The 12,569-nt window shown below is 35.6% G+C and overlaps 1 protein-coding gene across 3 annotated transcripts in view; it reads right to left on the reverse strand.

Moving 5' to 3' along the window:
• The window catches only part of EXOC1 (exocyst complex component 1), a 66,922-nt gene that overhangs the window by 36,121 nt on the left and 18,232 nt on the right, over positions 1-12,569 (reverse strand). For all 3 annotated transcript variants that reach the window (XM_028100691.2, XM_028100688.2, XM_028100689.2), the window contains exons 4-8: positions 9,568-9,727; positions 5,006-5,193; positions 2,707-2,934; positions 2,366-2,498; positions 1,612-1,721 (exon numbers count right to left, since the gene is read on the reverse strand). In XM_028100691.2, coding sequence (XP_027956492.1) covers positions 1,612-1,721; positions 2,366-2,498; positions 2,707-2,934; positions 5,006-5,193; positions 9,568-9,727 — 819 coding nt within the window. The remainder of the gene's footprint in view (positions 1-1,611; positions 1,722-2,365; positions 2,499-2,706; positions 2,935-5,005; positions 5,194-9,567; positions 9,728-12,569) is intronic.

Here is a 12,569-nt window from a genome sequence, read left to right on the forward strand (position 1 = left end):
ACATATTAGATTTTCAGAACTGGAAGCATTCATAGTAAACAAAGCCATTAGTTTACAAGGCAAGGAAGCAAAATCATAAATTAATTACATGTTACAACAAACAATGAAGGGTGCAGAAAGGACTACTGTTTACCTACAGTAACATTCCAACATTCCAACGTTTCCAATGCCCTCTACAAATGTGGATAACATCACTATCAACAATGTCATTTTTAAAAACTACGGAATTGGGCAGAAATAAATATTAAAATACTAATGCAAAAAAGTGTGATTAGTATTTCCTGTGTGACTTCTAGATTTACCTTTTTATTGATATTTTTCAGGTCAAGTGAAACATTAAGAGAGTCTTCCCCAATGTCTCCCTTGCACCCTTAGCTAGATGGGTTTCCTTTATGCTCCCAGGTGTGACCACTACAATAACATTGACCCTTCCTAAGTGTATCTACCTCCCTCCTCTAGACTGTGAGCCACTTGAGGACAGGATCAGCCTCTCACCTATCCCAAGTAAATGTCTGGTATGCATCCCAATCACCTGGTAAAAGGTTTCTAAATAAATGAAGGAGTGAGTGAGTGAAAGAATAACAGGAAAAGAGGCAAGCAGAAGGAGATGAAATGCCTTTCTGGCCAAAATAAACATTTTGCTATGGGACATTAAAAAACTGCTATAAATATGGTTAACAGGCAGCTTAAGTCAGTAAAGTTATAATCTTTTAAGATTCTGCTGCTGTTAAGTTTAGCAAACTTTACAGGAAAAAAAAAAAAAAGGAATCAGAAAAGCTTGAGCCAAATCTGATGTACTCACAGGCACCGAAAGAAAGTAGGACCTGTTATAGAGTTGAAGGAGGGCCTGAGTAAACTAATCAGAAACAAAATATAGTAAATACAATTGTTTTAGAATACTGCAAAGTGAAAACAAGAATCCAATGTTTCAGACAGCATTTCTTGAACAAAATTTCTCTCAATTTTTTTTTTGTCCAATAACAATAAGAGATGAAAAACATAAGAAACCTAATCTCTTATGCCAGATTAAAATGCCTTCTATTCAAATCCCTGTAAGGTACTCTTAATATTATTAATATTAATATAATTGCCACAACATTAATTATAACCTCCTTTTCCGTATAAAAATGTAGACAAAGGGTTTATATAAAATTAAATCAAATGGAATTTACAAATCAGCCATAGTTATTTTTCTCATATATAAAAATACACACAGCCAATGAAACATTTAAAACACCTGAGTCAAGTCCTGGTTCTCACCTCAAAATACTGAAAAATAAAATAGGCTAAGCAGCAAACATGTAACAAGTTTGGACTTTTCTAAATAAGAACATATAAATGGTATCTGTAATAAGTAAGCATAGTTATTTATTTGATTTCTAGAATCAGAGTTTTAGCTAAAAGGAACTAGACTGTCTACCTAAGGAGACAGTTGAGGTCCAACATACACCTATGAGCAAATACTTAAAAATCTTATTTAAAGATCTCAAAATTGAATAAATATGTGAAAGAATATACTGTGATCCCAACTAAACACATTACAATTTTTGTGGAAACATATATATCAAAAAGCTACAGAAACATGCCAGTTTTATTATGAAATAAAATTACCTGTTGAACAAAAACGTTGTTGAGGTGACTGGCCAGTCTGCGGGCAAACTGCTCTCGTAAATCACTGAAACGCTGCTGTTGCTGTCTGACTGCCAGGAGCATGTCATGGCCTGAAACCAGAACAGTTCCTGACTGATTTAACAGGTAAAGAGATTTCTCTGATCTTCAATGAATACATTTATATCAGTATCCACATTTATGTTTTGAAGACCCCAAAGTTTTATTGGTTTATTCATCTGCTTTATAAAAGGTAAGCAAGAGAAGAAAACAGTATAGTACAGTGGTTCTCCAAGTGTGGTCCTCCATCAGCATGATCTGGGAATTGCTGGAAATGTGGATACTGGAGCTTTGGTCCACACCTACTCAATCTGGGGCTGGGCCCTAGCAATATGTGTTTTAACAAACCCTCTCCATGATTCTGAGCAAACTCAAGTTTTGGAACCACTTGCCTAACAAAACCTCATGCTCTCTGGTCTAATCAAAGCATCGACTCTGTGCTAGGTTCTGTAGACTGTACCAGAGAAAAATCATGGTGTTAACTAGAGTCACTGGTGATCAAACACAGGAACTAAAATGAAAAAGTTCTTAGTGCCAACAGAAACACGTCTGGAAAGAAGTGAAACTGGTTTGAGGAGCTAATACTACAGTCACCCTAAACCACTTGCCCCATGTATTTCTTGTTAAAAGCTTTATACCAAGTTACAGGCTTAGTCTCAGATTCTTGGTCAGATTTTATCATTTCTAATGAACATACCTGGACGGAGAGCTACGTTCATGCACTGCAGAAGGGCATCAGCGGCATTGGTACAGGCCTCGATGCCTCTAGAAGAAGCAAGATCTCCCTCCTGAAGGGCCTTTATGTGACCTTTGGCCAGGTCCATGTGGTTCTGGAATATATATAAATACACCATTTGCACATGTAATTTTGGGAAATTTACAGGTAAGATGCTACTCAATAGTATCATAAGGTCTTTGGAATTATTTTAAATCTTACTCTCAGAAGGAATTTAGAAAATGTTTACAACTGGGTTTTATATACTATATATTTTTTTTGTTTTTTTTTTGTTGGTGGTAGCAATTTACCACCATACTTACCACAAGAAACTCTATTTCAGACAGGAGTTTTACATTATTAGTGTTACTAAGATGAATTAGGTGGTTGCTTTCAGAGATCTGATCCATTTGTTCTTTTACACTTTGGAGCATTTCCTCATAACTGCTCAGTTTCAACTCAATCTGATCTACCTCCTTTAGAGCCTCATCCAGCAACTTCATCAGGATGTTCACTTGCTTTTCAGAGGCCATGATTGATTGGATGTTGGCCTACAAAGTGAAAAACAAAAGTAACTCTTCATATTATTTAAATGTATAAAAGAAGCGTAAGATGAAATATTGCTAAATCCCTTTGACACCTGAGTAACAAAGATTGGTATACATCTAAACGTTTATTTCAGTTTATCACTTTATGTTTATGTTCCATTTTTACACAGTATTTCAAGAAGATACACTTGCCTCCCTATCAGGGTTACAGACCATGCCTCAGTGTTTTATATTTTCCCAGACTGTACAAGTAGGGTTCTGTCCCACAATGTATCATTAGTGTTGATATACTCCCATTTCTTTTTTTTTTTTTAAAGATTTTATTTATTTATTTGACAGAGAGAGCAAGAGAGCACAAGCAGGGGTAACAGTAAAGGAATAGGGAGAAGCAGGCTCCCCGCCAAGCAGGGAGCCCAATGTGGGGCTCGATCCCAGGACCCTGGGACCATGACCCGAGCCGAAAGGCAGATGCTTAACCATCTGAGCCACCCAGGCACCCCGATATACTCCCATTTCTGACACTTCCAATTCTACCAGCTACAAAAATTTTCTGTACTTCTTAACATTGTTGTAAAATGCTAAAAAAAGTATAACCACCTGTGTAATACCTTAGTCAAGAGGGTAGCAGTGGTATATCAGTGTTTGAAAGATACACTGAACTAATTTATAACTGTAGTACAATTGGTACTTACATGATGTGGAAGAGCCACGACCATAAGACCACAGGGCCACAGACTATATATCCATAAGATAGCTCCTTCTATTGTCTTCTTTCTTTTCTTTTTTTGCAACTACTGTATGTTTTTTTCCAGGCAAAGCAGGAACAAACCACCATCCCCTTATCATTGTTTTCTAAGTGATTCTGACTATTGATTCTAAATTTCCTGAAATATGGAAGCTGTCAAATCCAACATAAAACTGGGAAGCAAGGTGATAACTTGTAACATACATGCAATACTCATTAGAAAAGAAAATATAAACCACTAAGCCACACTAAGAAGGCAGGTAACAGAGTATGAGGAAAAAACCTGGGCCAGACCAGGAATGAAAAGAATTTCATTGGACAGTTGATGCTATAATTTCACATATTATTTTATATGCTATTCATAATAAGTCAACTGTAAGTGCAGCCCAACTGTAAGAGTCAGCAGGCCCCTGGGCCACTGAATAGATCTCTCAAGTAGCAGACCTGGGGCTCAACCTTGTCCAGGACAAATTCCACTTTAACAACTTGAAGTTTCTTCTAAGCTTAGCTTCCAGTGAGTTTTATAGACCTGTAAACTGGGCCTGAGTTCAACCTCATACATTCTACACCTTTCATGTATAAAATTTCAAAATTCTTTGTCTTTAAAATATTCCTCATTCTCTGAGGGTTTTTCTTAAATGCTTACTTTGTTTAACCAAAACAAAAAAAACACCACATGTTCTTGTTCTAGATTCTTGTCCTAGATTCTCACTAGATCTCACACTAGTGGTGTTATTTTTAGTTATGTTTTTTAGCTTTTTACTTTCTAAAGATGTGCATTTAGTTTATAGACTCAGAAACTGTGCATACAAATTAAAAAGAGCCTATCCCAAAACATCTGAGCAGGGGAGCCAAACATCCTTTTCCCCCAGCTCCTTGTTTTCAGTATACTTACTCTGCTCCATTTGGGTAAATGATTCACTTATTTCAAACTAATTTTTCTATTTCTGATTTGTACCTATTTTTTTTTCTTCAAACCACAAAAATGCTATTCTTTTGCACTGAATTATTCTGTGATGTTTCAGAGGCTGGGGGAAAGCAACCCCAAGATGGTTTCTGGTCGGCTACTTTTACTTCCATTGCTTTGTGTCAAGAACCTCCCCAAATCCCCAACCTCAGCCAACTGCCTTCACTGGCCTGATTAACAGGAATGGTTCTGTCTTTTAAACAAGAGCAGTGAAAGATAAGGCATCTGGTAATGTGCTTACAGAGAGAGGCGGCAATAATCACACTATAAAGGCTTAGGTGCTGAGGCAGTAAAATCTGAACATCACCGGTCTTCTCAATCCACTACACATCATTCATTTACAGATTATAAAAAGGTCTTACCCCATCCAGCACCTGCAGCTCTCTGGACAACCTTTCTGCAAAGGCCTCAGCATTAGAGATTGCACATTCACAGCCTTCCATCATAATTTCAATATCCTGCTCTTCTCTTGCATTTAACTCTTGGTATACATCTACTACTTCTTCATCACCTCCTGTCACACTCTGATTTTCTCCACTTGGAACAGACTCTTAAAGAGGGTAAAAATTAAAAATAAAGTAGTAAAAAAGTAGGAGGACAATAACACAGTACTTATAGTCAGTTATAAGCACAGGTCACATTTAGTGGCTGAAAAATAGGAAAGAATGGTTCAGAATATTAAAAAAAAACCCTTATTTTTATGAAAAAAATGCATGTTAATGTTTACTGTAACATTTATTATAACAAATACAAAGCATGCAGTCTAATTTGCTCACTTTTAAGTGTTAAAATAGGCTTTAGAACAATTTCCCAAACATAATTAAACTACAAAAACAAATGCAAAACCAGAAACAAAACATGTGGAAACAAGTCTAATCTTTTTTTTCCTATCTGAGGTGGTTTTTGCTCTAACAAAACAATGACTATGAATTTAGGGCACATAAAAAATAATTTGCTTTCCTTTTTTTCCCCAGGTAACATTTTTCTTCTGTTCTTTTTTTGTCCTTGTTATGTTTTTTTTTTCCAAATAACTTTTAGTTGAAATGAAAAATGTATTCACAATTTATTTTGGGTATTAAAAATATTAAATGAATTTTCCATTTCTTTGTTTAAAACAATTTCACATGCATTAATAAAATTTCTAAAGATCAGGTATAAAAGTTTTCTCAACAAGTCTATAGTAACAAGAGCAACAATAACATGGCTGTTTGAAATTACAAAAATTTAACTAGTCTTCATGCTTAACAAAAGACCAAGAGGTCAAATGTAAGGTGTCTTCTGGATAAACATTTCAGTTCAATTTTTTGAGAAAGTACACTTAGCTTGTGGGATTTTATATAAAGCTTGAGGTTAGGAGAGGTAAAGTGAAAAAAAAAATTTTTTTTACCCCCTAACTAAAACTCTAAATAAAGTTATTGATTTTCATAAACTTAATGGGACACGATTTAAATCACCACCTCTGGACACTTTAAATATTCATTATTTTGTATGCAAATGAAATACTTACATTCAGCATGACTGGACATATGTTAATTTGTTCTAGGAAAAAAACAACTAACTCAAAGTAATAAATGATTTACTCTTAAGAATGATAATTAGACAGATTTAGATAATGTCCCAGAAAAAAAAAAGGGGGAACAAAACTTTTGATACAGGCAATTATGAACTACAGTATATAAATAGTTTATAGACAGGTATCACCTAGCTCCCTGGCCTTTGAACGAGTCCATTTTAGCTCACATCTTTAGCCACTAGGGGGCAGGGACTGCCCAAATCATTCTGTACAGCTCCTTACACAAGCAGATTATTTAAAATAAATAAATATTTTAAACGACCATACTGCTTCAGAAGTATTTTCTCTTCCATGAAACAGTCCTTTGGAAGTCAATAATGAATCCTATCATTAATTTTATTACTATATGGATTTTGTGGTAATAAACTTGTCCCTATGCACAATTTCATAAAATATGCAACCAACAATACATAACAATGGTAAGTAATAAAAAATATATGGAATAGAATAAAAAGAAAAGGTGTTACGCACCTTCTGTAACTTTAGGCAGTTCTGGAGAGTAAAAAGGTATGAAAAAAGCAGAGGAAAGTAAGCAAAGAATATTAGCTGGGTAGAAAAGTATACAGGTTTAAAATTTTAAAATACTACCCATATCTCATTTGAACTTCTGGTACATCAAAGTTTAAAAGACAATGTCCAAATCAAGTACAAAGTGGAAAGATCCACAGAAACTAAATTTCCAGAGTTAATTCTCTTATTCTTTTTCTAACAATAACTAAAAACACATTTATCTTTCTATTTTTTCTTTCTTTTAAGAAACAGCACTGTCTAGTCCTTGGAGAAAACTGGGAAATAGATCACTTCCTAAGAATTATTTTTAGGTCAGCTGTGACTCATGCATTTAGTCTAGTTATTTTCACTCAAGGCCCCAAAACTTTACCCAGACATTCCCTCACAATAGATTAGTCATAAAACACTGTTAGAAACGAAGAGATTGAAACAATTTAAAAAGAACACACGAGTTATCCGTTCAAGTTGACTTTTAAGGATTTAAGTCAAAGATTTCTTTTTTAAAATCTGGTTAAAAGAATGAAAAAGAAAAAGCCAAACAAAAACCTGACTCTACTTCAACTGCTAACAAAATCCTCCTTTAAAAACCTTAAAAGCCTTCTGCTGAGAAACCCCACTTACTAGCGTAAATATTCAGTTGTCACCAATAAAAACCACTAAAGTTGCCACTGTTAGCATTCACAGTGAAGTCTTACTGGGACAATTACTTATCTCTTAAAAGGATAATTTCTTATTTGTTTTCTAACATCACCCAAAGCTTAGACACATTTATTGTTTTTTTAAATGGGAATCAATGACTATGATTTCAAAATCCATTAAAACATTAAAACAAACTTGCAGATATTGAGAAAACTATTCTCTGGACTCCACTAAACCAAAGCACCAGTTATTGATTTATGGAAAATGATTTTCATAGTGAGATCCCTAAGGATCTTCACAGTGTTCCTAAAATTGATCTGAATTAGGGGTAACTTTTATAAACATGAAAATGTCTACACATTGCTTTAGGCCTTATAAAATTAAATGTCCTTTTTTTTTTGAAGCTAGGCATTCTAAAAACAGCAATATTCTTCTCATTGATTAGGGTAATATTTCCTAATGAGGGAAACCAGGTAGGGTACGTATTTTCCCATACTGTTGGCTCAATGAAATATATTGGTTTAAAACACGTCACAGGCAACGAGTAACATCTGGAGATACACAATATTTAAAAACAGAATAGCAATCATTCCCTCATCAAAATGTTCAACCCTGAAATGGTAAAAAAAGTAAGTAAGTAAAATAAAATAAGAGCCGTTCAAAACAAATTAAACCACTATTCAAGGCATGAAAAATTACCATCAATTTCTTGAAGGTCATTCCCTCAACATACTCAATTGCCAAGACACTGGGGTCTAACACTGGTGAGATGTCAACCCTGAGGGCTACTCAAGAACTCCACTGGGGGGAGTAGCACAGGGCCTGACAGATGTGACTTGCCTCTGCCAGTTTCAAGCATCAAACCTGAAACCAATAAAGGGCTTACTGATTACTAAGTGTTAGGAAGGAATACTATATTTCAAGGAAATATCCACAAGCAAACAGAAAAGGAATAAGTAAAACAGAATAGAAAAAGGACAGAGGCAAGTGGCTAAGTAAATGAATAGTTTGAAGCACCTGAAATGGCCATTTTTATAGGTCAAAATGGTTGAATATTGGCTATTTCCATTTTAACAGAATAGAATGAAGCTCCTATTTTAAAATGCTAATATACAACTTAGGACAAATCTCAGTTTTCTTTCTAATATATATTATTTGGAATAAATCTGTTTTTTAATTAATAAGAGGAGCAACAACTCTTCATTTGCATACTAGCTATTATTTCAACTGCTTTCTTTGAGATAGAGAATGCAACACAAATTGTATCCACAAGACATACAGAACCATTTTCTTACAATGTTTATGTCTTTATGAAAGAAATTTTTAAAGAATAAAATATTGTACATTTTTAATAAATAACAGTTTTCGTCTTATAACACAAAATAATCCATAGTAACATCCCTGAAGATATACGGATCAAAAATACCCTATTTAACTTTTATCTAAGGATTTTATCCTGATTATATAATAAGAGCTAATATTTATTATTTACTATATACCTGGCATTGATCTCATCACTTTCATATATTAAGTAATTTAATCCTCACAACAACCCTATGGAGTGGATACTACTAATTATCTCTATTTCTGAGATAAAGAAAACTGAACCATAGAATAATCCAAGGTCACATAAATGGTAAGTGACAAAGCCAGGATTTGAACCCAAGCAGTCTGACTTATGTTTTTAACCACTATACCTACACTCTGCAAAAAAATACAACTACAAGGATATTCATGTCAAAATTATTTAAAATAAGCAAAGATTCGAAATTTTAAAATAAATGATTAGTTAAATAAATTAAGGTATATTCATTTAATGAAATATTATGGTACCACTAAAAAAATGTTGGGGTAAGTAATAACATGAAAAAATGTTCATTATAAGAAAAAGTATGTTAGAAAACAGAATGTGAATTTATTTTAAGAAAGTATTTAAATATGCATAGAAAAAAGATTGGAAGACTAACAAAATATTAACAGCAGTTATCTCTGAGGATTAAGTTTATAAGTGATTTTTATTTATTTAGTTTAATGTATCAACTTCTACAATGAACAAGTATCACTTCACAATAAGAAAAATTATTTTTCAACTCCTTTGCAATATAAGGTAAATCAGTGTGCTAATCATTTTGAGTAATGTCAAATTATATATTCACTTGTAGATATACTTGATTTTACATAAGCATTTCTATTTAACTTTACCTTCCAAGAGCTGTGAGCTAACATTGACAAAATCAATTTTCTTCCGGAGATATCGCTGATTCAATTTCCAAATGCATGAAATAAATGCATTCTTTTCAGCGGTGCTGCTGGCAACCCATTTATATATTTTTTCAAAATGTAAATCAAATTCAGGATTTTCCTGAAATAAAAATATACAAAAGATATTGTTTTAGATCATATCCCTTTTTCAGTACTATAAAGTCTATATTTCAATAAAATGAAAAGAAGTTGAAGCTGTTCTTTAAAAAAAAATCTCCATTAAAAATCAGCTAAGTGACTTACAGAGAATGGTTCAGAGAATTCAATTTATAGGAAAAACGTTGTTTACCTCCCAAAGGAAGCTGGATAAAAAAACAACACAGTGTTTTGGTAATTTCTTTCCTATGCCCCTTAAGTATATGAGTAGAAGTGTAGGATGTCTAGGTAAAAGGTTTGTGTCCTGTCTTCCTAGTCTATAAGATGACAATGGTTTCCAGTTTTGACGTGGACCTAATTTTTCTTTTTAAATTGCATATGGGATTTTAGAATTATACCTATTCTTTGATGATAATGCACTGTTATTTGTAACTGTGATCTGACACTAACTCCTTAGTAAAGAATATGTCTTCTAATTATAACATATGAGAAAAAATACAACCTACATCCTGCTGTGGTTTCCAGGAACAAATGAGGTGAAAGCAGGGACTGATTCTGTTTTCAATTCTGAAAAGAGAATGATCGAAGGTGCCTCAAAAATAAAAAATGCCGGCTAGCCTTGAAGTTCTTTCGAATGACAAAGAGGCTCAACCTGTGGGAGAAGTGCAGTACGCTCTCTGTTTCTTAAGCCACCTTGCAGCCATGATTTCATACCAGGCTAATATTTCCCATGTGAATGTAGAATCACTGGACTGCTATCTAAAACATGAAAACATATGGATGTATTGTATGCTTTTCTTCACATCCAAGGAATTAAAAATAGATTAAAATGTTCTTAATGTCCAATGGAAGGCTAATAATATATCTGATTCATTCAAAGTATCATTTGGGGGAAAAATGTAAATAAATGCCTTAAAGGCAAGGGAGATGATATCAAACTTTTACTGTGAACAGTTGGGATAATTTAGGGATCATGATTTGACCTGGTATAATAATCACGTTACGGTAGCATGAAACTAAGCTTATTAGCTCAATAAGCAGAACTGAAACATCAAAAGATTAAAAATCTGTATTTCCAACAGAGGTAATTGCATTATCACTTATAAAAAAAATCTAAGAGTATTGGCAACTAATCTAAAACTTGATGGGAAATGATCTCTTCCCTGGGAATATTTCCCATAATGCCATAAAAGAAGCTGAGTGCTCCAGTGGCAACACTCACACAAATCAATGTGTGACACTAAATGGCTAATGTTAGGCTATGTATAAAAATTTTATGTTTTATATCCATATATAGTGTGCACATGCCAAGGTGCCTACGTAAAATGAAAAATGAAAAAAACAACAACATTCATTAAGAAAGCCAGCAATGAAGCATCAGCTGTGAGAAAGCATTCAAATAAATATCAGCAATGTTAGTGAATTATGCAAGTCAATGGGGTTATAAAGTGCAAAACTATTGAAGGAAAAAGGCTCTTTAATAAAGACGCATTTCTAAAAAGCCCTTACAGTATTTTCTCTTAAACAGAAACCTACTGAGGGAGGAGAAGCAAGATGGCAGAGGAGTAGGAGACCTAAATTTTGTCTGGTCCCAGGAATTCAGCTGGATAGAGATCAAACCATTCTGAACACCTACGAACTCAACAGGAGATGGAAGAAAAGAATAGCAGCAACTCTCTGAACAGAAAAGCGACCACTTTCTGGAAGGTAGGACGTGCGGAGAAGTGAATCTGAGGTGCTATTCAGGAAGATAGACGGTGGGGGAGGGGGCCTCCATCAGCCGCTACTCGCAAGTGATAGAGCCACCAATGGAGCACAAAATTGGAACTTTTAGAAGTCGGCTCCGCTGAGGGACGTCGCTCCAGTGGCTGAGCGGGGGGTGGCACCGTTGCTGGGACAGTGTGGTCTCAGGACCCTCAGGGTCACAGGAAGACCGGGGGTGCCTGAGTGCGGCAGGGCTCCCAGGTATCGAAGCGGGGAAGCTGGCTGCAGAGATGGAGCCGAGGCGTGGGCTCTCAGCTCGGGGTTGCCATAAACTGTGATCTGCGGCCCAGCTGGGCCACTGCTCCTCCAGCAGGGACCCAACAAGCGGCAGATCCGGGGAGACTCCCCTTCTTCCCCCGGGAGGAGCGGCGCGGGAACGCACCGCAGGGATCTGCTGGGTTTGGAGACTCCACACGGGGTTGGGTGCCAGAGAGAGAAACGCTCGGTCACAGGCCGGGTGAGCACGGAGTGTGGCGGAGACCGGGGAGACGGGAGTGATTGACTGCTTTTCTCTGGGGGCGCACTGAGGAGTGGGGCCCCGAGTTCTCGGCTCCTCCGGGCAGAGATTGGGAGGCCGCCATTTCACTCTAGTCCTCCAAAGCTGTAGGGAAAGCTTGCAGGTAACAAAAGCTCCTGAGAGCAAAATGGAGCAGATGATTTAGCCGGAGGGCCAGGGCAGGGCAATTCCGCCTCCCACAAAGACATTTGGGAACCATGGCAACAGGCCCCTCCCCCAAAAGATCAGCAAGAACAACCGGCCAAGACCAAGTTTACCGATCAATGAGAACAGCAGAACGCCAGCACTAGAGGAATACAGCATATAGAATTCATGGCTTTTTTCCCATGATTCTTTAGTCTTTCAAAGTTCATTTTTTCTTTTTCTATTTTTTTTTGAATTCTTCTTTTTCCCTTTTTCAACCAACATCTTATCAATCCGTTTTTCAAAAATCTTTTTTATTTTTCAATTTTAGAGTCATATTCTATCCCTTCATTGTAGTTAATCTTATTTTTGGTGTGCGTGCGTGTGTGTGTATTGTTCTCTTTAAAATTTTGGGATACAGTTTCTTCTAACAGACCAAAAT

The sequence above is a fragment of the Eumetopias jubatus genome, unplaced genomic scaffold (genome assembly GCF_037043125.1).
Source record: "Eumetopias jubatus isolate StellerSeaLion01/CBP00866 unplaced genomic scaffold, mEumJub1_p1.0 scaffold_2, whole genome shotgun sequence".
NCBI lineage: Eukaryota > Metazoa > Chordata > Mammalia > Carnivora > Otariidae > Eumetopias > Eumetopias jubatus.